At 44.3% G+C, this 27473-nt stretch overlaps 1 protein-coding gene across 4 annotated transcripts in view; it reads left to right on the top strand.

The window, feature by feature from the left end:
- The window catches only part of SYT16 (synaptotagmin 16), a 108884-nt gene that overhangs the window by 25999 nt on the left and 55412 nt on the right, over positions 1-27473 (top strand). For 2 of the 4 annotated variants that reach the window (XM_027900050.1, XM_027900048.1), the window contains exon 1: positions 26098-26198. Coding sequence is in view for 1 of the 4 variants with exons in the window: in XM_027900052.1 (XP_027755853.1) it covers positions 26022-26198 (177 nt within the window). In the remaining 3 variants the exon portion in view is untranslated. Of the gene's footprint in view, positions 1-26021; positions 26199-27473 lie in introns of those variants that run through there. The other 2 variants (XM_027900052.1, XM_027900049.1) reach the window with 2 other exon arrangements.

Raw genomic sequence — 27473 nt, 5'->3', positions numbered from 1 at the left:
ACGAGGGCATGGAGTGATAGGACAAAGGGGAATGGATTTTAACAGAAGGAAAGCAGGTTTAGATTAAATATTAGGAAGAAATTCTTTACTATATGGGTGGTGAGGCACTGGCACAGGTTTTCCAGAGAACTTGTGGACTCCCCATCCCTGGAAGTGCTCAAGACCAGGCTGGATGAGGCTGCGAGTAACCTGGTCTAATGGAAGAGGGGATGCAACTACATCTTTAAGTTCCCTTCCAACCCAACCCATTCTATGATTCTATGACTATGTTGCTGCTCTGGGGTGTGTTGCACTGGTCCCAAGTGGGGAGTGCTGTGATATTATCCCCTGTCACCGGGCTTAGTGCTTTCACGTTCCCAAAAAGATCTCTTCAGTGATGCCAGAAAAGCATAAATATCCTTGGGAATCAGTCTCTGAAAGGTCTTTCTCTGAGAGGTGCAAATAACCCTGCTTACAGGAAGGAGTGACAGCTCTGGAGCATGAAGATTTTTCTGTAGGCATAACAAATGCTAACTGTTGGGGGAAGCACTGCTGGGAGGAACTGGTTGAGCTGAAGTGCTGGTGGCAGATTGCTGCCTTTCCTGAGGCTCCTCTGTGTTCAGCAGCTTTAGCATCCCTGTTGTGCCCCTGCTAACTCCCCTAGTATTGTGAGTTATTGGTGATAATGTCTGGGTGCTGTTTAGTACATCATATGATTCTCTCCTTCTCTGCAGTCTGGTGCTACTTTATTGATTGTATAACTCATTTTCTTATCAAGTTCTGCAAGGAAACCGCTCCCCACTTGGGTTTACATCCAGCTGCACCTACTCACATGTTGACGACATTTCTAGCTCTTGCACGCAAGGAGCTTTGAGAAGGCGTATAAATAAAAAAAGCAATAGGTTTTTTGTCTTATAATGGTAGTGTCAATGAGAATGAAAATAAATATGCAAGTACTACAGAAGAGACTCTTTTTCCAGGATACTTTGCCCTAGTGAGGAAGCCAAAAGTTGAGGGTTTGTCGCTTCATAGTGTTTGTGTCAAATTCACCCTTTTTTTTATTCCCTCTCTCCAGATTGGCAGGGCCCCCACAGCTTTTGTGCCACCTGAAAAATCTGATTTGCATGCAAATTGCTCCCGTTTAGGTTGAAACATTTCTGACATTCTTCTTTCCAACGTTTTTTTTTTTTTTTTTCCTGCAGAAAATGAGGGGTAGAAAAAGTTACTTAAGTGATACACCTTCTTCATACAAGATTAAACAGAATTGCGCTGGAAGTGGAAAGATGTGCTTTTTTGAGACCTGTCAGCCAGCCAACACACAGAGCATTAAGTTAGAGATGCCAGAGAGATGTACTATATAATAAAAGAGAGAAAAGGAAAGGAAGAGTATGAATCTGAGGACTGAAAGGAGGCTGACCTACCAGCTACATCTGGGCTGTTACTCGAGTGCTTGAAGCCCAGTTGGAGTCATATTAACCCAGCCTGGTGGCTGTCATTGTGGTGACTGGTTCCTAAGGAGCCTCCTGGTTTATTTTCAGCGCTGGCCATCCCTGTTGCTAGGTCCAGGCACCTGAGAGGCCCTGCAGACCTTGGCAGGGCATGGCAGGGTCCAAGGGATCTAGGTAGCCTGGTGGAGTTCTCTGGAGAAGATGGTACAGGACATCCTTCAAAGGATAAGCCTTGGTTGAGAAAAAGGGTTGGATTTGTTAGCTTTAACACAGATTTGTCAGGTGCTTGGTGGACTGGGTGCTGCCAGCTACTCTATCAGCCTGGCTCTGTTTGCTGCCCAGCTGCTGACCTCTTTTCTTTCCCCTCCCATTACTGCTCTGCCCTTCACCACTAATTGAGTGTTTCAGGCAAAGCTGGTCAAAACATTTTTATTCAAAACTTATTTTGCTGGCAGCCAAGCTTGGCAGCAGCAAAGAAAAAGATAAATAAAAAGATACTGTCATTTTTCTGTGAGAAATTCTCTTTTCAAAGTTGGAAACTGAACTGTTGTCACCCAGTTGAGGGGGAACACATTGCCAATTGCTTTTTCCTTTTCTAGTTTATCTTCTCTTTTTCCTTCCATCTCCTCTCCCCCTCCCCATCTCATTTTTACCCTACTTGGCTGTATAAAAGCTGCCAGAAAGGTCAAGGGAATCTAGGCTGATTTGAAGACTTTCTCTCAGGGCTGTGTTTTTAATTCAAAGAGTAATCGGATATTTTTCAACCTCCCTTCCCCCAAAATGTAATGGTTGTTTCTGGGCAGGTTTCTGCTCCAGATAGAATCATAGAATATCACGAGCTGGAAGAGTCCCACAAGGATCATTAAAGATGGACTAGGGCTTCTCTGGTTTCTTTGCCCATCAGGGAAAGCAACAGCAAGTGGGGCAGAGGTGGGCTGGTTCCCAGACCTCTCCGGCAGGCAGCAGAATCCATCCATGGAACTCTCTGTGCCCCTTGAGTATCCCACTGCTTGCATGCACATGAGGAAGACTTAAAGAAGGATATTGTTTTTTCATTGCTGTAACATCACCTGGGGAAGAGAACTACCACTTTTAAGTGTTTATCTTTGTGGAGGAGGAGACTCCAGGCTGGAGGAGAGGATTCTGGTACCCAGGTAAATGGAATCATGGAATCACAGAATGGGTGAGGTTGGAAGGGACCACAGTGGGTCATCTGGTCCAACTTCCCTGCTCGAGCAGGGTCATTCCAGAGCACATGGCACAGGATTGCATCCAAATGGTTCTGGAATATCTACAGTGAGGGAAACTCCACAACCTCTCTGGGCAGCCTGTTCCAGTGCATGGACACCCACACAGTAAACAAGTTCTTCCTCATACTCAGATGGAACTTCCTGTGCACCAGCTTCTGCCTGTTCCCTCTAGTTCTGTTGCTTGGCATCACCAAGAAGAGCCTGGATCCACCCTTTTGACACGCACCCTCAAGACATTTGTATACACTGATGAGGTCCCTTCTCAGTTGTATCTTCTCGAGATTGAACAGGCCCCACTCTCTTAGCCTTTCCTCACAAGAGAGATGCTCCAGTTCCTTAATCATCTTCACAGTCCACCATTGGACCTGTTCCAGGAGCTCCATGTCTCTCTTGTACTGAGGAGCCCAGAGCTGGACTCTGCCCTTGTGGTAGAGGATTCATTTCCAGAGTGGCGACCTTTCCCTGTGCTGCTTGGCATAAGCTGAGAGCACCTCAGTAAAACAAACATGAATAAAGATAATGCTCCAAATTAATGCCTCGCCCTTGTTTAGGGGTGAGCTGGGATTATGCAATATCCATAGTTTTGAACAACTGAGTTGCAGGACCAGGGGACTGGTATTCACTGGTGTGTACATGGCACACCAGTTGGGCTGGCATGGTGTGCTGTTAGTTGCTTGGTGATTAGCAGTGGGAATTAGCTTTCAGATACCATTCCTGCCCCTGAGCCTAGAGCAAATGATCAGAAAGGTTTATTTGACAGGTAAAATTACTGGAGCAGGCTGTTTGTTTGATTTACTGAGTGAAAGCTGCAAAGCAAGCAGGTAATTTTTCATACTTTGTTAACAGCTTGCAATCTTATGGGTCCAGACTATTTTTAAATTTAAAAATAATTTAAAAACATAAACAAAAAATGCAGTCTGTGGTGCGGTGCCAAAAGAGTGGTTGTGCTGTGTCAAAGCAAAGATCCCTGATGCTGGCTGGTAGCAATTACCCGGGGAGAATATTTTAGGACAGAATTTGGGTATGTATTCCCAGTTTCTGACAATCAGTGGTCTGGGGACTTTCTAACCCAGAGGTTATGTCTGGTAGCCTGTGATGAACCCATACTCTATTTATCTGTTTGTTTTTTTGAAATACCTGTGCTTTCAGGCCCTGAAACATCCTGCAGCAGAGTTTCATAGCCTTGTGTTGCACGAACATTATTCCTGTGCACTGTGATTTGTACCTGATACTCGCTCATTTTGTTACCCCCTAGTTGTTTTCTAGAAAGGTGTAGTTACCATTCATTCCTTATTTGCCACCTCCATGCCACTTACTGTTTTATTACCCCTCTGATCCCTGCCCTGGTCCCATAATTGCCTCTTTGTCTATCTCACAAAATCGGGATTTTTCCTTGACTAGAAGCCCTTGCAGACCATTTATTACCCAAGCTGCCTGTCTCAGGGTGGCGCTATTATAATCTTCTAAGACTTCTACAAAGTAGTAAAGAAAGGGGATGCAGTATGGATCTGTAATGACAATACTGTTTTTTTTGGTCTCACTCACTAGTTTTCATGATGCTTCTTTATTTGCCTTGTTCCTGAACACTGAGCTATTTTCAAAGAACTATTTGGACAGTCACCGAGATCCCTTTTCTGGGTGGAAATAGTACTGAATTACATCGTTCAGCTTCTCTGCAGGTAACACTGGTACAAAATTTGGCTTTCCTACTGTAAGCTTATCATCATGAGTGTTCCTTGCACACGTTCATCACCAATGGCCCTACCAGCTTTCAGGAAGGTGTCCTATTTCTGCAACACTTGAGAAGGAGTTTTAATTAAATCTTTATGTCATTAGGAAGTTGCTTACCACAGTCGTTTTTAGGTCTGCCCTCCTATGGTTCCGCACTGAACTTGCCAGAAGTTTATGATCTGTTTTTCTTTTCCTCCTCTGAACATGATATTCACATTCTGAAGGATGTTCTTTTTTTCCCTTTTTGGTTTTGCTGCCAGTAATTGCCTTAATCTGCTGTTCAACCCCAAACAACAACAATTGATTTTTTTTGTCCTTTTAAAGTATTTTGAATTAAAGATACAAGTGTCCTGTTGCTTTCCTGTAGTACCTGTACATGGTCTCCTGAAAGTGTTTCTGCGTTTCCAGCTATTTCTTTACACTGCCACACTGTTTTTTCGTAGTTCTCCTTTTTCAAATCCAATGTCACTGCTTAGACTTCTGTGGCCTTTTTTTTTTCTTCTGTAGGGTGTCGAAGAATAGCCGTTCTTATGTGTCGCTGGGATGAGCTGCTTTTCTATTACAGGTTTTTAACTGGTTATTTATAATGTCTAAAAATACAGTGTTTTCAGCACCCTGTCAAGATAGTTTCCCAGTCTGTGTGGTATAACCATAGTTTCAAATCATTCCTCTTTTCTGTCTGCTTACCCAGTCTCCTGTAACCCTGAGGACAGTGTCACAATCTGGAAGGTTTTAAACTAATCTTAACACTTCACACCATTTCCCCACTGACCTCGCTTGCTCTGATGTTCTTCTACTTCTCATGTTCTGGGAGTTACAGCTTCCCACTGGGTTTTGTCTTCCATTGAGCCTTATTTTGCTGTGTCCCCCTTATGTGAGTCCCTCCCATCCCACACCGGCACGAGGCTTGCCCGTTTGGAGGTGGGACTGCGGTGGATGCAGCCATGTAGGGAGTGATAGGAAAAGGGAGGAATGGCTTCACACTGAAAGAAGGTTTAGATTAAATGTTAAGAATAAATTATTGACTGTGAGGGTGGTAAGGTCCTGGCACAGGTTGCCCCAGAGAAGCTGTGGGTGCCCCATCCCTGGAACTGTTCAAGGCCAGGCTGGATGGGGCTTTGAGGAATCTGGTCTAGTGGAAGGCGTCCCTGCCAATGGCAGGAGGGTTGGAACTGGATGGTCTTTAAGGTTATTTCCAACCCAACCCATTCTGTAATTCTATGATCCATGTAACAGCTGTGACTGGAGAACAGGCTGCTTGTGGGAGAGGGGTCCTTGCAGAGAATGAAAGCTGCTGGCACGTTCTCATCTTGTGCTGAAGCTTTTGCTGCAGGTTTTGATTTACATCTCTGATCTCCAGCAGACCTTCACCTAATTGAGTAGATTGACCCTGGCTCTTATATAGCAGGCAATTAATCAAAGACTGACTAATCAGCTCTCTCAATGGCTGGCACCTTGCAGAAAGACTGGGAATCACTTACACGCTACCTCTGCAAGCTGGTTTTATGCTCTGAGATTTATGGCCAGTCAGTTCTACTGAACTCTGTGGATTTACTGTAAACTTTAATTATTATAAGTCTGAAACATAATAGAAGCTGCTTTATTTAGCTACCTTAAGTGGGAATTAAAAACTGAAGCTCTGTAGGTGCTTTAACTAATCATACTCAGTATTTTGACCACAGTATTAAAATTTAGCTGAAATTTCTCATTTCTCCCTGTATCTCAGATACTTTGAAAACCAGTTGGCTAAGCAGTAGAGTCTAAACTTACTCTTCAGGGCTTAAAAGTAGGGGTTTTTTTGAAGCTCTTAATTTTAATCTAGATAACTTCCAAAGTTAGTGTTTGACACTGTTGAAATGTAGAACTTGACTTCTGAGCTAAGGTCTGCATTTCCCAAGCTGCAGTGATCACTGAGTGATGTTAACTGCCATCCATTAGGAGTTTTAAATTGAAGATGCACTGTAAAATAAGGTGAAATTAAAGCAGAAGAAATGTCTACAGGCGTTTGCTCTTTGCCCAAACTCATTTGAGTTAGTGCAGTCTGTGCTGGGACAGAAACAAAGGACAGTGAAGGGATAGAGTTGGAGGCTGTGGCACTGTCCCAAGGGCAGCCAGCCACTGGTGACATCCTCATCAAGAATGACACGAGGTTTGTTTTTTTTTTTTAATTTTCCCCCAGCCTATTTGTGAACTCCTGAGTCGTGCACTAAGCCCCATTCTGGCCTCATTTTTCTGCAGGAAAGGGGTAAGCAAACTGTACTTTGCTTGTTTTGTTGCTGTTGAGTTTAACTATGATGCTCCAGAAAATCACATTTGTTCCCCTTCTGGTAACAAATGTTCAAATCTCTAATTTACCAGTGTTAATGAACTTAATTAAATAAACTAAATTGCTGTGGGCAGTTACGTAGGCTGACTCTTTATGTGCTCCAACTTGCTTTTGTTCATCTTCTCACAACCCTGAGCCCTGGAGACCTGCTTACTTTTTCCAGTGCATCCCACAGATGACTGACATGTGGAGCCCAGACACACTCACCTCTGCTATGTTGTTTATGGCCCTTGGTGCCTGCATGGTTGAAGTTGCCTGCTTTGCTTGACTTTCCCTTAATGACTTTTTTGTCCTTTTTGCCACTTCTATGACTTAAAGTATGTTGTTAACACTAAAAGCACAATTTTTTTTTTGCCCTCAAGTCAAATCCTGAGCTGAACTACTCTTGCAACTGAGCCTTCACTGATGGTGAATCCCACCCTGTGCATTTTCCTGCACTGTCTCATAGCTATCTTTTCACTGTTTTATTTTCTTTACAGAGCTGTTAGATAATTATATTGCATTTAAGTGGAGTTGCACTTAACTCTGGAAACACAGTTGATCTGTTTTGAGTGAGGATTCTCTGCGTGTTCCGTGACATGAGTATTCCCCAAAGCATTTGAGTTTCTCCTCAGAGTTCCTGAAAGTTTTGGAGGACGATTTTGTGATATCCATTGTTAAAGTATTCGCTTCCTCCCACTTCCTGTCTCGTTTCAGAGCACGGCTGGAGCTGGGCTGGATTGGCAGCACAGCCCTTTGGCATCCTCCTTTCCCCTCTGCTCCAGGGTATGCTCCAGGCAGATCCCTAGTTGCCATTCGTGTGTGCTGAGCATGGACAGATGACAGTGCTTGTGCCCTGTCAAGTACTCTGAAGGCTTTCTGATAACATTCCTGGTGTTTTGAGCTCCGTATTGGCTCCTTATTGGCTGCCTGCTCATGCATCTCCAAATGGTTTCACTCTGTATCCTAAGCAGCTGGTTCCTTTCCTTCAAGTCTGATACTGCTGCTTATCAGTGTCGCTGGGATTGGACTGTATTGTTTGTACATGACAAGTGTTTTAATTAGCTAAAGTCACTCTGAAGGCATTTTCTTCTTATTTGGCAGTGTTCTTAGTCAGTGCATGTGTTGCTGTTTGCTGGTTCTTCTTTTATTTTTTCTTCCCGGGGTATCTGGTTCTGTCTCCCTCATCTCTCTCAAGATATCTGTTAGGGTGAGTATTTCCCTCTCTACCTCTCATATCACTTTCCATAGTGGAGCATTTGCTTTTGCCTGTATTCCAGGTCTGTCTCGTTCGCCCAGCTACATAGCCCATGTGCTGCCTTGGTACCTGTGCTTTGATTCCTTCCCTAGGCAGCCATTGCCTGTGACATTGCTTACATTTTTGGAGATTTACGTCTGCTCTTGTCCTTACTGTTGCTTGCAAGCTGGACTTGTGTGAACCAAAAGTTCTCTATTTAATCTGATGTTTCTGAAGTACTTTGAGGACTCAGTTGCAAGGTGAAGAACACTGACAATTTCTTTCTTGATTTCTGCTCAAAATCTGACTTTTTTTTTTTTTCCTGAGGATTTCCAGCCTCCCTTCACCTCATCTGCAATTGTAATGGTTTTGGTTGTATTTCTGGCAACAGTCTCTTTCAGTGCTGGGTGGTTTTGTTTGTTTGTTTGTTTGGTTGGTTGGTTTTTTTCCTTCATATATCAAAGAAATCACTCAGCTTTAATTAGAAAGAGAAAATCCTTGCCACTGATTTTCAGGTATCTCAGTAGACTTGATCGACCCTTTGGACAACCTCCTCATGTGGAGTTTGAGTTGGCCTGTCTGCTTGCTTTGTTTTTAGGTGTTGATTTTCCTGCTGTCTTGTAATTGCTGGGCATCCCACTAAACTGAGTGCTTCTCCAGCCTTTCCTTCTTCCCACCATCACCGTTTCAGCAGAATAAATGTAGGTTACAACAGAGACACTGGGTTTCCCCCGAAACTTCTGCAGATTCCTGTGAACTGGACCGCTCAGATTCACTTCAGATGCAATTAAATTAGTGGGAAACTGTTTGAATGGAATAGGTGAGCCCTGGGGTTCAAGCTTGGGGTGGAAGTTAGAACTGGATGCAAAAACCCATCTGTGAAGTGTTCAGGAACACAAGGCTGTAGCGAGCCTGGCCATCAAGCAGCACACACTGGAATAGCCACAGGGAAAATGGTTTGATCAAATTACTGCTTACTTAATAATCTACAGACACAACTTCTCTCTTTGCATACTTCAGCAAACCGGGTCAGATTTCTCTACTACAGGCTTAGTGGGCACGTGGATTTTGTTGATATTTTGGACTATAGGCTCAACTTACCTTGTCTGTGGCCAGTGGCTCACAGTTTCATTTCAGTTAGTTTTCAAGCGTGTTTTCAGGTAAACAAAGCATTTGGTATCTGTGCTGTCTCATGGAAATTTTTGCGAGGAAATGTTGTGGAGTCCAACACGTGTTTAATTCAAACACTGCTTCTGCTAAGACAGTTTCCTGCTCATGAGTTCGGGACCTTATCATCTACACCTGTCAGCAAGCAGCAGGTGAACATGACTTAGGCAGAGATGTGTGGTGTAAACATTTCTGACTTCAGGCTTGTCTGGCACAGGCACATTCCTTCCAGTGTAGCCTGCTGCTGAACTCTGTTAGCCCAGAGGAGTGGCGTACTGGGAGTCACTGTGTGAGTTCAGCAAGACATGCCAGAGATGTTTCACTCATGCATTCACACCTTGGTAAGGCTGCCCTGACGTCTTTTCTCAAGCTTTTCCAGTTTTGGGGCTCTTGACTCAGCGACCTGACTCTTGCATGCAGTTTGCTCTTTTGTCTTATATTTCTCTTGAATACGGCTTGGGGCAGAGGGAGTAAGAACAATTTGACTCTAAGCCCAAGGAGTGGGAGATGTATTTGTTTTTGAAAGCCTAGAGAATGTTGAGAAAGGCTTAAGGTAGTGAGCAAAGTGAAAGTGTGAGCCGTTGCTGCCTGTGTGCAGTTTTATTGCTATCCTGCCTTCCCTGCACTTTAATGGCTTTGTTCAGCCAAGTTTACCTCCAGCAAATGCTGTGTGCAGAGATAATTGTTTTGCAAGGGACTGCAATCAAAGTGGTGTGTGCTGAATACTGGTGGAGTGTTGTGGCAGATAGCCCATGGCTGCTGCTCTGCAAGGGAATGAAATCAGCCAGACCAGCGTAAAGCCTCTTTTCCTTGGCATAACTGGGCCATGCTGGGGTTGATCTCACATCCAGATCCAGGGCACTCATGTTGCCAGGATCCCTGTCTGTCCTTCGCTCCCCAGGTAGGCATGAGGAGACACAGGGCACAGAGATGAGTAAGGGACTGGGAGGGCAAGAGGGACAGCTGGTGGCAGGATCAGAACTCTCAGGAACCCTCTGAGGTCCTGGGGTACCCTCTGGCTCCCTCCTCGCCCCAGGGTTTGCAAAACCTCATTTGTCCCTTTCCCTCCTCACTTGATAACAGGGTTTGTGATTCAAATGAGGGCAGAGTGGGTTCGAACAACTCTTGTCTTGGTTTGGCTCAGTGTGTTGAGTCACTGCCTGTCTGGGGAGGAAGATGTGAGGCACATGAAGGCAGCAAGGACTTTGCATGGCTTTAAATTAAAAAGGTAAATTCAGATCAATGAAGAAGCTTGGCTGAAATAGCCTTTCAGCCCCCCTCTGAGAGATGGGAGCCTGGTGCACTTTGAAAGTGAAGAATTAGAAATCAGTTTATGAAGGGTTCTCTCAGAGGTGCTTTTTGGCAAAGGGCTGCTGGTGGAGTTTTGAAGAAGAGCGTTGCCTACCAGTTTGGCAGCAGATGACTGAATGGGATCTTGCATCTTGGCCAAGCTGGAAGCACGTCCCGTTGCTGGGGGAACAGCCATGCTGTGGCTCCCAGGTGAAAGGATGTTTGATCTTTAAGATAATGGTGTAAAGGTTTGCATGAAATACATTGTCTGGGTTTTAAAAATACCAGCTTGACATTTAGCGGGACATAAACAGAATATATCTGCAGTTCAGCTGGTGGTTGACAAATAATAATAAAAACTGACTACATCTGAGAATGTATTTGAATTTCTGCCAGTTGTGCTCTAGCTCTTTTAGCACAACAGTTCTGGAAAAAAAACAATCAGAAAAAGGGCAGCATTGAGTTGAAAATGAGGAGAGTTTATTATCTTAACATTATTGTGCTATTATTTCTGGATTACTTTTTTTCCATTGGGATTTTGTAAATGGTGGATTCAAGAGTAAAGTTTAGAGCAAGAACTTAACGGGGGAGACGAAGTAAAACACCTGAGTGCATGGAAATGAGAGTGGATGACTTGTATGGACTCCCATTTTTCTCCATAAATATGACAGTTCTGATGAATTCTGGAGAAATTTGAATGAAAGTGAATAAGCATTGTATTTTCACAGAAAAGTTGTTAGGAGCTACAGTGAAAGTTACAAAGAGAAGAGTTCAAAAGTGAGGGAAAAACAGAAGAATCATTGGGAAGAAGTTTGGAGTACGCAACTTCTCAGGTGGAACAGTAACTCAGTGTCATTGGCTTGAAGGAGGATGGGTTTCCTGGCTGACCTGTACTGAACTTGAGACCTTATTTTCTCTTTGGCAACTGATTTCACAGACTCCCTTCTGGAGATGCTATTTGGACACTCATTTTTAATCATGCAACATTGGAACTAATTGTATGGACACAGACCTGTGTGCCCAACTGCCCTGGCCCATTCCTGGCAGCCCGTCTCTGCAAATCTTCATGGGATCGGTGCTCCCTTGAAAATTAGCAGAAATTTCCCACTGGCTTAGCAGAAGAGATTCTGCTGTGGCAAAGACTCATGTAAGTCAAGGGGCTTGATGTCTGCTCAGTAAGGACTTTTTCCCCCCATCCTTGAGCTCTTTCTAAGTAGCTTTTATTTTGAAGATGCCAGTCTGGACTACTCTTTAGGGATCTGCCAGGCTGCAGCTTTTAAAAACAAGATCATCAGAACACCTTTTTTTTTTTTTTTTTTAGGGGAAAAAAAAGAGTTGCATTAGGAACACCTGCAGAAAATTGCCTCGGGGAGCAGTTTGCCTTAGAGAGGCAAGATACTGCTGAGAGCAGATGAGAGCCAGCTTACAAATTGCTGCAGGCAGTGGGGCCAAAGCTCTTCTGGCTGTGAACAGCCAGGTCTGTGCACTCCCTTCCTCCCATTTTCTGTCTGCCTTCTCCACTCTCTCTCATGTCTTGAGCATTGTGAGTAGCTGTTTTCAGATGTGTGATTTTTATTTTACAGCCTTTTCATGTTGCTTTTGAGGAGCACCAGGTACTCTAGAAGCTGGAAACAATTTTTTGCACTAATTAATAAATTACTGGGCGGAGCTTCAGTTTCTCTGGAGAGAGACCTTTTGCAGGCAGAGACAGTGGGGATGGATTTGCCCTGAGTACTGAGGGAAAACAGCCCTTCTTCTATTGGGATTCAAAACTTCGTCCAAAATGCTCATTCAAAGCAGCACTTGTATGGATGGTGAAAAGAGCATGTGATTTCACAGTAAGTATCACAGAGACTTCCTTAAAATATACATTAAGGTTAAAATAAATTAAAAAAGAAAAAAAAAACAAACTTGAAATCCATTCTCTATGGGTTTTCTTTAGAACATTTTTACAGTGAAGTGTGACTTGATATAAGAGCCAGTCTCCAAGATGAAATCTCCAGCTGTTCATGGGTGTGTAGAAGGTCTATGTGACCTGGTAAGCATTTGGATCAGCGCTGTGCTTACACCTTTTGCTCTAAGAACAGCTGTTACCTCTGTGTACACAACTCCCATCAGCAGGCACAGAGCTGCTGCTGGCACAGCTTTGCCCTTCCAGCCCAGGAACCTGCATTGATGGAGCAGGGCCTGGTTGGAGGGTGAGCAGCCGTTCAGAGAAGTAATGACTGGCTGAGGCATGGCAAGTGCAAGGGGCAGGGTGCTCCTTGGAGATGAAACTCTTTGCTTTAGACTAAATGCCTGCTGTGATCCTCACTTTTTCACTGCGAATCTGCAGGAATCTGATAGAAAAAGTACATCTCCAAAGTGGATCCAAAACACTTAGGACCAGATTGTGGATTTAAGCTGAGTAATAAATATCTGTACTGCAGAGAAAATAACTTGCCATTCACTTATCAGGAAGTTGTAAATTTTTTTTTCAGGCAAATTTGACAGCAAGATAATTGTTAGAATGAAGACTAGCACTCCTAAGGTGAGAACAGTAGGAAAGTTACAGGTGAGGCGGTAGTTTTTAAATAAACACCATTGGAAGCAGCACAGGCAGCTTTATCTTGTTTCCCTGGCTAGCATTCCTTCGGTGGCTGTCACATGTTTACCAACCAGCGGGGTTCCTTCTTCCTTGGGATGTTAAATCAACAAGCACATACAGAGAAAAGGGCAGGAGCACCAGCACCACTCCTGTTTTTCAAACTCAGGACTGTGTCTTTCTACAGCTTTGCCCAGCTTGTGTGAACACCACAGAGTTCGAGGATTTAGCAACCTGTCCCAGGAAGAAAGCTTTGAAATGTGTTGTTTGTGAGAAAAGTGTTCTTGGGGAAATTTCATTGCTGGTTTGACTCGTTTTGCTGCTTTATGTAGGTGTGATTAGGTAAGTCTCATGTTTGGAATGCTTTGGGGCTATTTCTTGGTGAGAAGGTTGCTTTCCTGCTTTGTTACTTTGGTGGCAATTACAGTTTGAACAGCAAATCCTGCGTAACCCTCACTTGTTACTTGGATTTGCAGACTGCTTTGATGTTCTTGAAAGACAAAGGTCTTGGAAATTGAGAGGAATTAAATAGGAGTTAGCCTTCTCTTCTCTGCTTTTACATTGTTCTGTTCCCTGCTATAATATCAGATTTTATTGTAAAGCAGTAGTAAGATCATGATTCTGGATCCATAATGAGTAACAAAAGTGCAAAGTATTTACATTCCTGTCAAGCAGAGGGCAAATCTGATCACTGTGCAAGGGAAGCCACAGATGCTTGCACGTGTTTCTGACCGAGGTAAGTTAAAAAAAAAAAAAAAAAGAACTCAATATGGTGTGATGGCTGTGGGAGAAAACAGCTGAAGGGATCAAAATAAAGTAGTAAATAGACTTCATAGCTTGGCTTCAGTGTGTCTGAAAACATCCCAGGAACATGCTGAACTTTATTCCTGTGGTCCTTTATGTCAAGTGTTTTGCAGAATGTGTGTGTGGATGTTTGCTCACGTGGGCTGGGCTGGAGCATCAGCACTGCAGAAGCCCTTGAAGTGCATGGAATCTATTTTAGTCCGTCTCCATTGCATCTGTTTTGGCTAACACTCGCCTCTATCTGCCTCCCTGCTGCTCTCCTGGCTGTGAAGTGGCATGGCTCTCCCTTTATCCCCGAGAACAGTCAGACGTCACAGCTTGAAAGAAGCTCTGGGTAGATGCTTTGAAACTTGTTAACGCAAATAAATCCTCTGAGACAGTGCTGTGGTCGCTTTCATCTCGAGAAGGCCCTTCTTGCAGGTTTTGTAGTGCTGAGATCCTGCCCTGCACATTGCTTTTACAGAGGAATTATTGAGGGTGGATTACATCATCAACGTTTGTTTTCTCTGAGACCATTCCTGCTCCCCATTAGGTCAGTGACCACTCTGCTTTTGATTTTCCATGGCCTGTGGAGGCAGATATTTTGGGCATAAGTACCAGGGTTCCTCTTTGATTCAGTTTGGCTGAACTTTTTGGTTTCTGGCTGAAGTGAAATTAAGGAAGACTGAGGAGTGCCTGGAATAGCAGAAGGCATGATATAGGAAAGAATAAACTGGGAAAGCATACATAGGTAGTCAGCTGGTCTCCTGGCCATTTAAAACCAGCTCTGGTTCCCTCTTCTTTGTGCCTGCAGGACTTCATTGCTTTTCTCTTCACAGAACCCTGGGTTATCTGAACAACGACTTCACGCTGCTCTCCTTGCAGCCCTGGTAACTGGTTACCTGGTTTGTTACACAAATGTGGATAGAGAAATGTTCACAGTACTATGGTAGGAAGTGGCAGTACTTGCTAAGCTCTTCACTCAGTTAAATACATGACTCTAGAAACCACTGACATTTCTTCCCCCCAGTCATTTGTTTTAATGGCGTTGGTTGTTGTTAGAACATATTTTCGCAGGGCGTGGGTCACTTGGTCGATACCAGAGGCCTAGAAATCTTCCACAATACACTCTTTGAAACCACACCCTGCTTTATGAGCAGCAACCTTCAGCTTCAGGGCTCCCTGTTATATACCAACAATTCCTCCATCCTGTTCCTCAAGAGCTGGAGCCTAAGGCTGCTGGCTAGCCCAGGTCCCAGGAAGCCGTGTGGTGGAGCAGCATCTCCTGTGCAGGCATCCTTTTTGCCGGGACAAAAGATATCTAAGGATCCCTCCTATCAACTGTGGCAACACCAGGAGTTAATCTGGCTGCAAACCACCTGTGTGGAATGAAACTCAGCGTAGGACTTGTGGCGTTTGATTTTGGAGAGTGGTGGATTGGTGTCCTCTGAGATGCAGTAAAGAGTGATCCAGGAGGCGAAGTAGAGCCTGAATGCCAAAGCTGAGTCTGCTGCTCAAACACCCTGATTTCCTTTGGCAATTGCATGGAAAGGTCATAGCCATGGCCATTTTACGTGATGTAGCTCTGACTGTTGTTAGATGGTAACTGTGGGCTTTTCATGGGTGTGAATCTCGCCACCACCACACAGAACTTGTTGTCTCAGCAGCAGCGCAACTGTAGGTTGTTCTCCCCCCACTGATGTTCACGCCTCTTGTTATGGCCCTTTGGATTGCTAAATGCCAGACTGATAGTCTGTCTTTGTGGATGGGCTTAAATGCAGGGGCTGGAAACCTTTAGTGGAATGTATAAAGGTTGGTCTGGCTTTTACTTAAAAAAAAAAAAAAAAATCAATTACTGGTTGTGTTTTCAAGGCAAAATTAGCCACCAAAGCTGCCCTTTTAGCATTGCCAGTTAGAAGTTTTGGAATAAAGCAGGTGTTCTGCACTGCTGTTTGACAGCACTCCTAGGAAGGTCGAGGGATGCACACTTGTCTCACTTTTTCTCTTTGATCAGCAGTTTGCCACTGCTGTTACCTGGATGTGTTTAATGGGAGCTAAAAAAGGGACTGAGTGTCTTCAGAAGGCTCAAAACAAGCAGCAGCAGGACTCTAGGGAGTGTGGGATGCCAATACTGGAAACTTTATTTTCTTTTGAAGGTCAGGGGTTGGGGTGTGGCCCCTGTGAGGGTACTGCTGCCCAGTGTCCTGCTGCCTGTCCTCTCTGCATCCTACCAGGTATGTGTTGAGTGCAGGCGTGACCTGCTGTGCAGACAATGAGCACGTTGTGGCCTCTTGCCACTCCCTCATCTCCTTCAGAACCTGTCTGGAGATGTCTCTGGCCTACAAAGAGCCAACAAGCAGCAGGTCAAGGAGGAGCCAGGGCTGTGTTCAGAGGGTGCCCTGTTTTCCATTGGCACATGGCCTGCTCTCCACAGATGGGAAATCGCCTAAGTATTAAGAGATTTGGTTTGATTAGCTGAAATCTCCTGTTGGCAGCACATTTCCAGTCCCTGGAGCAGTGGAGATCAGACAGGTTGCCAAGGCAACGCACAGCCTTCAGTGAGAGGTTTGCTGTTGCATCGTCCTTGGTCAATTGATGGAGTGGGGTTTATTTAGGTCTTTGAAAAAAAACCCAAAAAAACAGAGCTGCTGTTCAGCCTTTTGCTGTGGTGAGTCATTGTGCCTTGGGTCAGATTGGTGAAACTAAGAACAAGGTTTTGTGGATCAGAAAAATAAGTACATGAGAGCATAAAGATCCCAATTAGATTCCTCTTTGAAGAGGCGAGAGCACTTCAGTGCTGAATGGAGACAACTTATTCTTTATTATCCCCCCAAATAAGAGAAACAGCAGCTGAGATCCTCCTTTCTCCTCCCTCTTGTCCCCTTTCCTCTCTCTTCCAAATGTAAAATACTTACTTTTGTTTGCTAGAGGACTCTGTGTTCACTGTTTAATTCTTGACTCATACCAGAGATCGTTTCAGTCTGACCTTCTGTCACTGCTTTGCTTGTTGCTCTTTGCTCCCTTCTCTGCTGCAGAAGCCTTGGTAAATTCCGCTTATACAAGTTTTCATTTCCTCACATTATTCCTCCTTTTGTACCCTCTGGGGGATGAAAAATCTCATCCTGTCACCACTGTGAATGACACCGTGGCAGTGGTTTGTGCTGAGAGTCACTGTGTCTGTTGTTGCCTGCTCACTGATCTGGACCCAAAGTCAGGGAGTGTACTGGGACACGGGCATCTCTCACTGTGACTGTTCCCTGAATTTACTGACATAACAAAATTGCACCAGTGGTGTGCAGAGCCCTCTTTGAAATTTTGGAAGGGACCTGATTTGATGTTCTTGTATGCACAGTCAAGGAGGGAAATGCCATTGTACTGAGTCCAAGGCCTTGACTTGCTAAGTTAGTAAAGGCTTCTTTTTAAAGCAATTCTGGCAGTGATAGGGAAAAACTCCAAGGCTGCAAGGCTAAGAGTGTCAGACCTGGTGAGCTGAAGGTGGTATATGGGAGACACCATCGGAATGCCTCCTTTTGTTTCTCTTGCTGTTGAGATGAATGTGGGTTGTGCTCAGCAGTGAGTACCTTGTTAGTTCAGGAAGTAATCACTGTGCACCTCAGCTGGTTTCATGTAGCACAGGCAGAAGAGAAGGCATTAAAAAAGAACTCTGGACACTGCCTGCTGTGAGATAAATTTTGACCTTCTCTGTAATAAAACCAAGGCATGAACTTTATAAACAGTGACTTATATGGGAGAGGGAAAAATTTAAATGGGTGGGGGAGCCTTTAAAAGTCTGCTTTGGCGTCCTTACTTATTTACCCTTTCTGAGAGAATGGCAGTTGATAGATGTGTCACTGTACTGATGCACAGTTATCTTCTTCCCCTGTCTCAAAATACTGCATTAGTTGTACCATGGCAACAAAGAAGTTGTCTTTAAGGAAAAGGGGAAAAAAAAAAAAAGCATGACTTCAGTGTTCAAGAAAGGTGGCAGACTGACAGCCCTAGTCTTCCCTTTCTACCAGTAAGGCAGTGTCAGTGTCAGCTATGACATAAGGTGATCAGATTATGGGCTTTGTGTTGTACCGTGACTGAAAACAAGCCTGGGACATGATCTGCTATGGGGAGAGCAGGATGAGAATCTTCAGAGAGAACGTGCTCTTGTCGGACAGTTAAACTGTTTAAGCTATAATTTTTTCTGAGAAATGGATTGTCTTGAAAAAAACTTTCCTAGACCTAAGTTGTGTCCCTTTTCAGGAGAGAGTTCCTCTCTGAGCTGAGAGTGGTGATGGTGAGAAAAAACAGCTGTTCCTTGCTACTGCAGTAGCTTTTCTGAAGATTGGACACCAAGTCAAAGGGCACATGGAAGGGGAAATTCAAGTCTCTGTCCTGCTTGATTCAGACTTCCATTTAAGTACAGGTCTCATCTCTAACATGAGAGCCTTAAGCAACAGGAGATTGGCTCTTAGGGACTAGATTATTTCTTTCTTTTGTTTGATCTAATTCAAATTGTATTTTTCTTTATTACTCAGCCTCTTTCTTACTTTCCTACGTCATAGGTGAAAGCTTTGACCTCCAAGTTAGTCACGTCACTGCCTTGTGTGATGCCTGTTTTTACAACAGAAAATAGCTCCAGTGTACAAAATTGAGAATTTGAGCGTAGCTCAGAGATTAGGGTGAACACTGAGACAGAGAAGAAATTATAGCAAATTCTAGTGTAATGGTACCTCATAGACTGTGGACTAGGAAAGTAATTTCCTGCCTGGTTCTAATTTTTCTTCACTGCTCTGGAGAAGGACTGACAGAAGCAGTTGTGAGGCTGCAGGTTTCACTGCGATTATCTCAGCTGTTGGCCCAACATTGAGAACAATCCTGGCAGGGGACCAGTGCTGGTAGAGGAGGACCAAGGCTTGGATGGGTGTGAGGTTCCTCATGCTGTCCTCAGTAAATCTACTCAGCCCTGACAGGGAGAGGACCAGCTTTCAGTTCTTGAATGGCAATTGAAGTGCTGTGCTGCTCAAATTCTCAGTCTCCCTAGCCCTGTTAACTTCAGTGAATTTTGAATACCATGCTGAACAGGAACCATTTCTAATGTTATTACCAAGGTTGATAATGAGCCTCTGGATTACCCTTTAGAATGACCTCCATTAGACAGAGTGAATGCTCCCTGTCCATTAGGACACATTTCTGTTCCCTTGTTCCATCCATATTTGTGGTGTGTGTGCTTACAGATGGAGGAATGGGGAGAGAGCCAGGACTCTTCTGGATGCAGGACGTTAGGTGTCATTGTTTGCAAACACTCTGTTCTTGCTGTTGACTTGGACTAGTGCTCCACACTTATTTGAAAAGCATCCAGCAAAACTAATAATTCACCTTCTCTAATTGGAAAATACCTCTTCTTGAAGGCAGAATATTTCTCAGAGCTGTGTCTGCTTGGTTACAAACGTCACCAAAAGCGTTGCTCAAGGCCAGGATGGGATTTCTGCTGCTGAGAAAACAGTGCTGCCACAGGGCTGTACACAGTAAAGTGCAGAGCAGCCTTTGCAAAGTGGAATATCTGGCCTCAGGGAAAGCCTTCTTGGAATTGGCCTTCCTTGTTGCTGGCTTATGGCTCTCGTAGATTTGTTGCTGGATACTCTGATGTTTGCCCTCCCAGTGTTTGTGTCACGGTCGTTTATCTACAGCAGATTCTCTGTGAAGCCCAGACTACATCCTGAGGATTCGAGTCTGACTTTTTTGAGCCTCAGTGAGCAGGCTGAGAAAAATTAAGTCTGTTACTACTGCTGTTCCCCAAAACAGGATGCACAGTGAGCCAAGCTGAGCCTGAAGGGTGGAGGGTGGCCTCTGCTATTTGTGTGCCTTGGACATGGTACTGGGAAAAGGAAAATGTGGGGTTAAGGGATAATTTATCTCAGGCATCCCATTTCTTAGGTGAGACCTCTTGCTAATGCCATTGACTCTGGGTGCCCTGGTGTGTCTGATGTGCCTTCCCTTGAACTCAGTGTAGCCTGGAGGTGTCAAACACCTCTACTGGATTGCATCCCTAAGGCTTTTAGGGAAAAAATGCTGCTTTCAGGTGACCCAATGATACTGAGGAGAGATGCCTATAGTCCCATGACTGTCACCATGGTGCCACCTCTAGGAAGGTACTGTAGATGTTCTATTCAGTAGCCTCAGCTTTGGGGTGAAAAGTGAGATATTTCTAAACACTGAAGTGCCTGTGTAGATGGATGTGACTTTTATTGATTGTTCTTTTGTGTCTAACTTCCACCATTTTGGGTTGAGTCTGTGCCAGAGCTCCCCTTCTGTGGAGCACTTTTGCTAGCAATTCCTTCCTGCTCTGTTTTGTTGGTGGGATAAATGCATTGAAGCCTGTAAAGTGTTTGGGTCCTGTGGTTCTGTGGATTGTAGAAGAAAGGGAGAAGAAGTTGCTGTAATGTCTGTGAGACCTTTGAAAATGCATGCCTGTGTCATAGGGCATAAGGGCAGCTTAACTCTCTCAAGGTGACCTACAAATACATCAGCAGCAGACACAAGTGAGACCATTCTTCCACCCTTTGATCAGACAAAATTTGCAGGCAAAGTAAATAGAGGTATAGTCAGGTCATGAGTGCCTTTCAGTTCTTCAAATTCCTTATATAAAAGGTCTGAAGAACCTCCTCATTCCTGCTATCTGTAAATAAGCACATAAAAATAAAGTGTGAGAAACTAAGCCTCTTCAGGACAAATCCTCCTGCCTTGGATGGGAATTTCGCTTCTGCTTCGGTACTGAACGTGGTCTGATTGCGTTTCTGATAAAGTATTTGTGGATCACCTTGAGGAGAAGAGGAGAAGTTACACAACTGTTCCCTCACAGTGCTGTTAGGAAGGGTCGGGCTTTGTCTCCTTTGAAATAGATATCAGGAGGGAGCTGCAATCCTGTGAAAACACACATTTATTTCTGGAGTGTTTGTGTATTGTGTGTGTGGTGCACATGAATAGAATTGCCACCTGTCCGAGGCTGATAAGGACGAGCAGTGGTCATGCTCTCCCTGTTCTGGCAGTTTGCTGTGCGAGGAATCGGCACCTACAGATTCCCTCTGACTTTATGAAGAGCTGCCTGCAAGGAGTAACTTCACCACTTGTGGCACTTTCTGAGCTTGTATAGGCACAGATTTCTTAGAGGTTTTGTGGTAATGGATACAGTGTTGGCCGTGGCTCCTGAAAACCTCTACCTTTTATTCCGTCTTGCTGTCTCAGAAAGATGCCATTAGCTATACTATTGCTCTAGGAATCCACATATGGCACTGTTTTCCTTCGTAACCTTGGCCTCAGCTTGTGAGTGGGCAAAGTGACAAGATTCTGATACCCACATGCCTTGGGCACGGAGTAGGGGAAGTGACTGAGAAACCTGCTTGGGGTTTCCATTGCAGCCAGCAGGGATCTTGTCCTTGCAGTGGGGCTGCTGTCACCATTTCATCCCTCATGATTTACTTTCCTTCAGTAGTTGCTGAGCCTGGCTAAGCACAAGAATGGTTAAAGATGGACTCCTGGGCTTTGCTGCACTGTGACACTGCTGATAGGGATGAGGATGGGTAGTTATGCAAGCAGATGGGAACTTTCTAATACATCATAATAGTAGTAATAATAATAATAACGTACACTTGTACTGCCTTGCAGCTTTTGCTAGAACTTCTGCCCACACACCAGCCTACTTGGTTCACAATGCAGTGAGCTTGCTAGACAATTAGTGGCTGATAATGAAAAATGTCATGGGAACCAGCAGGAAAATCATAGCTTACTCCAAATATATAATGAAATGTAATTAGCACAGATAGCAAAACAGACAATTTATGGTTTGGTGGTTTGGGTTTTTTTTTGTTTTGTTTTGTTTTTGGGGGGGTTCATAATTAAAAAGGACCAGTAAACATTCATTTTTCAGGAGTTTTGGTATCAAATGAAATTAAAAAACTATTGTCTTGAATAGGATTTTATGCAAAATTTAACCCTTGCACAGCAGAATAGATTAAGGTCTTGCTAGTTGCACCCCCCTCCCCCCCCACCAAGAGAATCTACTGTGATGCTTCTTGCATTCATTCCCCTGGTCCTGGTCTGTCTGAAGGGGCAAGGTCTGGTGGCAGAAGTGCTGTGAAACCTGCTGCAGGCCAAAAACCCAGCTGGATTCAATGCACATAACGGTGTGGCCAATATTTCCCTCCTGCTCTTCCAGACAGACTCTCCCTGAAGCAATCTCATAGCGTGGAGTTAGTTTTGAGGGAGAGGTTGGAGCAGGAACAGCATCGTAATGCCTTGTGCTCCCGGTGTCCTCTGTCAGATCTCTTCTGCTGACCTCACTTCCATTTCTGATCTTCTCTTTTCTACCTTGGGGCCCTTGACTCTGCGCCTCTAGTTTGTTCTTGAGCAGTGTATGCAAAGAAGTCTATGCCCTCAACTTGCCAGGAGCACAAAAAGTGTTTCTTGGCTTGTGCTCTCACCTGGAGCAGCAGAACGTGTGGACCCTCGATGGCATTGCACAAAGGTGTCTATGACATTAATTTTTCGGCTTCAAAATGGGTAAATGGGAGAGGGTTCTGGCTGAATGGACTGTTCATGTCCAAAGGCATGTAGTGGCTGGATCCTTCAGTGGACTTGGGCACCCAGGGTTCAAACCAAGAGTTGAATATGTTACTATGTCTCATTTTCATGCTCTCAGGTACAGTCTGTCATCCATTACTGTAAGGATGGACATTTTACCTGTGTGATAAACTCTGACAAACTCCAGCAATGCTGTAACACAAGGGACACGTGTTACATGTGTACATTTCTGCTGCTTTTTCTCCTCATCACCTTCTCAGGCCCAGACATCCATACCCAAAGCAGGGCTCTACTCCAAATCAAATTTACAGTCATTTCCCAGGTGTAGCCTCATCCTAGAGTTTCAGTTCTGCAGAGAATTCAGCTGAGGATTGAGAGGAATGCTGAGAATGGTCAGGACTGTGTGCAGGTGCACCATGTTTTCCTCTTGATGATGGAGGAGCAGAGAGCCAGCATGACTCCCCTCTCAGAGGGATACGAGCTTCCAGCTAGAGCCAGGTGCACAGTCTTCAGCGTTTCCTCCCACATACATGACACAGTGCTCAGGTGCAAACTCACAGCCCTCCCTCAGAGACACTGTGGAACAAACTTCTAGTATCTGGCATGGATAATGTAGGTGAGAGAAAAGGAAACTTTTGCATAAAGCCGTGGGACAGGGTGTACGAGCTCCAACGCCGTGTGCTGCAGAAGTCCCAGCCACCTCCTCACAGTCAGACAGACCATTTTCAGGAGAGGGACGCTATGGTTTTGCTGCAGGAGCCATCTCTGCAGGAGATGTCAGTTCTTGACAGAGCTGATGTGGTCCTTCTGGGGCACCTTTCCTCTTTGCTTTGTGCCTGCACTGAAGGGAGGTGAGTGAGGGATCCCATCCCTGGTTGGTAGCAGGCTGATTGTCTTCGCTGCACAGTGAAGGTCTGTGCAGCCCCTTACCTGAGCTCTGACAGGAGATGCCTTTGAAATTTTTGCCCCAAGAAGTAGGGGAAGGCTGAAGGGTTGTCCCAAGTCCTGCACCACTGAGCTGCTACCTTCTTGTTCCTCTGTAGCTGACCAGGAAACAAGAATTAGACAGGCAATAACACTGTCGTGCCAGTCTGAGTTCCTGTAGAGCTGGTAGGTAGCTGGTGATAATTTGTCTCCAAATTTTCTTTCAGGATGCCTGATGTAGTCAAAGATCTGATTTTTCCTCTGGGATTTTGCAAGGAACCATGAAAGTCTGTTGGGGCAAGGGGCACTTTGAGGATTTCTGTAGCTGGGGATTGTGTAGCATTTCAGAGCATGTGTTAAACAATTTGTGGTTAAGAAGACCGGTGGCTTCCATGTGCTCTGTCTGAGAAGGGAAACCCTGATATCTTCTTGAGCTTATTGAGATTTTTATGGAAGAGTTTAATAAATAATAACAGTGGCATCCTTGCCACCCCTTCATATCACACATCCTGCAGTGAAATCACTCACAAAGAGCTTTCAACACGTGATTGTTGGTTTGCTAAATCTCTGCTGCAGCTTTCCACGCAGACACATACATGTGAGCATCCGCACTCACAAGACATGTGGTGATCTCCCGTGTTTTATATGTAAGGTAGACCATAATAATCCTTCTTCCTACATATGCTATGCTCAGGAATAGGACAAGTCAGTGATGGGACCCAGCCAGGCTTTCATGTATATTCTGGAGTTATGTCTACCTTAATTTACACTCATCTCCTCTGATTTATAGTTGGCTCCAGTAGCCAATTGATGGTGACTTCAGCAGCTGAAAATAGCCAGAGTTGATCACTCAGTCACTCTCCCATCCCCATCCCTGCTCCCTGGGTTGATGTGTGAGGGGAAAATAGGTCTGATGTGTGCCTGCCAAATTATCCAGGGGAGATGTGCCATCAAACTTCAGTGCTGGCAAGGAGATCCACTGTCTTCACAGACCCTGCTTAGTGCTGGTGAGGCACAAGGAGGTCAGAGAAGTAATGGCCAGGTAAGTGTTCAAGGCCAGGTTGGATGGGGCTTTGAGCAACCTGGTCTAGTGGAAGGTGTCCCTGCCCATAGCAAGGGGTTTTAATGAGATGGTCTTTAAGGTCCTTCCCACCCCAAACCATTCTTTGATTCTGTGAAGTGTCTGTGCCCGTGCAGAAGAGACCAATGGAAATGCAGACGTGATCTTGCTGTCATTTAAGCTGCTGCAATTCAGTGCATATTTCTGTTCTTCCCTTAGGCTGGAGTGAGAAAGGTCAGAGCCACCTCCAGAGTTTGTGTAACACATATTCCTCTGGGTTCAGTCCCAGCCACTCTTTTGTTTTTCATGTGGGCCGCTGTTGTGCATGGGTGATTTTTGTTTCCAGTTGAGACTTGTTGGCTGGTATTAATTTAGTTTTTTAAAATCCCCTAGATTGTCGTCCTACTGTGCACTATCAAGGCTGTAACTGGAGACAGTGTAGCTCTTCTAGCCTGTGTCTTTCGCTGAGTCAAGTCTTATAAATTCCTGGTGGGATGTTTCACAGGCAGGTCTGGAGCTGTTTACATCCTTTCATCCTGCTCATCTCATCTGAGCTGCAGCTTTGTAATCACAGGCATCCCTGGTGTGCCACTGATGCTGCTGATGTTCCATTTTTATGGGGTCTCTGACTTGAATTGAACAGCTGAACTTCACCTCTTCCCTGGTGAAGTAATTAACAGAATAACAAGCCAATTTTTTTTTTTTTTCAGATGGCACTGAAAGTTTTTGACATGTGTGCCCTTGCCACTCACATCAGATGATGTATGTAGTGTTTGTCCCTTGTTTTGGCATTTTGATATGTGTGAGAGAGGTGAAATGGCTTTAAAAGCTTTTTGCTGGCGCCTGTGGTTTGTTGCAGACCCAGTGGCACAGGCAGAACATGATAAATTGAAATCAGATTGTCTCTTTACCGTTTGACATAGGGATGCTGGTGGACAGGGCTAGGGCACCAGCTAGTGCAAAACTGCTGTGCTCGTTGCCTGTGGCCAAATCTGACACTCAAGGTGCTCAACTGAATTACCCGAGCTGGAGGCTGGTTTTTTTCTGCAGAGAATAATGGTAATTATGTTGTATGGTAATATACTTCTTACTTAAGGGTAAAGTAACAGTTGAATGAAGATCATAGGCTACACATTAGCCTGGTTCTTAATGTAATGAGGTTAGTGATTACCATTATGGGTAATCTGATTGTTTTAAAGAAAATGCACAAATTGCAAAGGAGGTGTTGGGGGCCTTCACCTTCCCAAGCTAATCCTCCCTGCAGCCTCCCCTGAGAATCTAGCTGTGTAGAAATGTTTTATGACCAAATGCCCTTTCTCAGCTGCATCCTTGTTGCAGTATAGAGGGAGAGTGTCTCTGTTGAAGCTGTTGAATGAATTCTGCATTCATATGAAAGTTTTTGTTAAAATCAGTGTCTTTCCCCTGTTAGAGTTCATCATGTGATAGAAATCAAGACCTTAATTGGAAACAAGTATGATATGTAATATACCTTTTTGTTGTTGTTCTCAATAGACTCGAACAATGAGGATGTTGTATCCATTTCACACAAATCCAAGTCCTGCTGGATTTAATTTCTATTTCTTTGGAGAGGATGGGGAAGCAGAGAAAGGGATAGAGCTGTGGTTAAACCACATCTTCCTCTTGGTAGTTTTTCCCGCTTGTGCTGATATTTTCTTTCTGACTTTCTGTTCTTAGTTACTCCTGGGGCCATTGGGTTTTTGTCTGCAGTTGGAGCCTTCATTATCCTTCCTGCAGTCCTCTTCCACTTCATCAACAAGAAGCTCTGCTTTGAAAAGAGAGGTGGGCTCCCATGCCCGGAACAAGGGCGAAGAAAACACTACAAAGAGAAGTCCAGAGCTTATGAAGGCCTTGGTGAGTATCACAGCATTATACTGCCTTTGATGTACAGAATCTTCTCGAGGCTTTGATCGCTGGGAGGGCAGAGACAGACCCATTTGCTGTTTCTCAGGTTGTTTGTGTAGAAAACAGCAGGGTTTCAGATAGTCCATAGTAACATCCCAAAGTTGACCTTATGGATACGTGATTGCTACCATGCTCCCCGTTATCTTTGTTGTCTGGAGTAATCTCTTGAAAAATGGAAGGCAACACTTGGGGGGTGAAAAAAACATACTCCCTGCTCTGTCTGTTGTGGGAGTGTTTTGTTTATCTAGTGAAGAGCAAAATGTGAGCATTTCTGAGTAACGACAGTGCCTTTCTACTCACAAAGGGTATGCCTGTCCTGGTTTTCTTGTAGTAACTATTACACACTCCTTCATGTGTTTGTTGTTTTCTGGAAACGTTAAGTCTCGGGTAAACCCATGAGTCCTGGAGTCAAAATAACTGGAAATTTTACTGTGTTTACAAAAATAACATTTTAATTTTTCTCAGCCATCAGAAACACATCCATTCTGGTAATGATGGTAACTGGGAATTTGGTAATTTCTTCATGTGTTTCTTTGTAAATTTGAGGGTTGTCAGCATATAATCACTGAAATAATCAGCCAAGAAGAGGCCTCATAAGCCTCACAATTAAAAGTTCTCCTTCTCAGTGGTTCAGCCTTAAGGCTATTGGAGAAGGACACAGTCCCAAAGTGTGGAGCCCCCCTGGATGGTTGTTTTGTTGTACATTTTGCCATGTGCCTCAGCACGGCTCTTGCAAAGAGCATAATCTGGTCATACCTTAAGACTCCAGGATTTATGGACACGTCAAAGGCCTGGATGCCACATGTGATAGGAATTCAATGGGCCTAAGTCTTGCTAAATGCATTACCCAAAAGGGTACAAGTACCAACGGTATTTGAAATGATTCCCACCTACCCTCCCTCTCCACTGAAAGTCTTAACTTCAGTGTTTCTAAACAAAGTCTATACGGTGGGTTTTTTTAATAAGTTTCCTTCATCAATATTATTTTTAAGTCTTTTTCTCCTTCTCTTCGCCTCCCATCAAGGGGTGTAAAAATGTGGCTTTTATTTAGGCTTGTAAGATGACACATCTCCTAGGAGCGTGTGGGTGTTGACATTCTATGGAGCTGTCACAGGCTATCATGTAAACATGTATTTGCAATACTTTTTAAAATGTGAATTATTAATAAACAGGGTGCTTTGCTTTTTTTTTTTTTTTTTTTTTTTTTTTTTTTTTTTTTTTTTT

The sequence above is a fragment of the Empidonax traillii genome, unplaced genomic scaffold (genome assembly GCF_003031625.1).
Source record: "Empidonax traillii isolate 1590-97213 ecotype Southwest subspecies unplaced genomic scaffold, ASM303162v1 scaffold701:size746704, whole genome shotgun sequence".
Classification (NCBI taxonomy): Eukaryota; Metazoa; Chordata; class Aves; order Passeriformes; family Tyrannidae; genus Empidonax; species Empidonax traillii.
The sequence above is the reverse complement of the archived record's forward strand: the minus strand, read 5'-3'. Positions and strand labels throughout refer to the sequence as shown.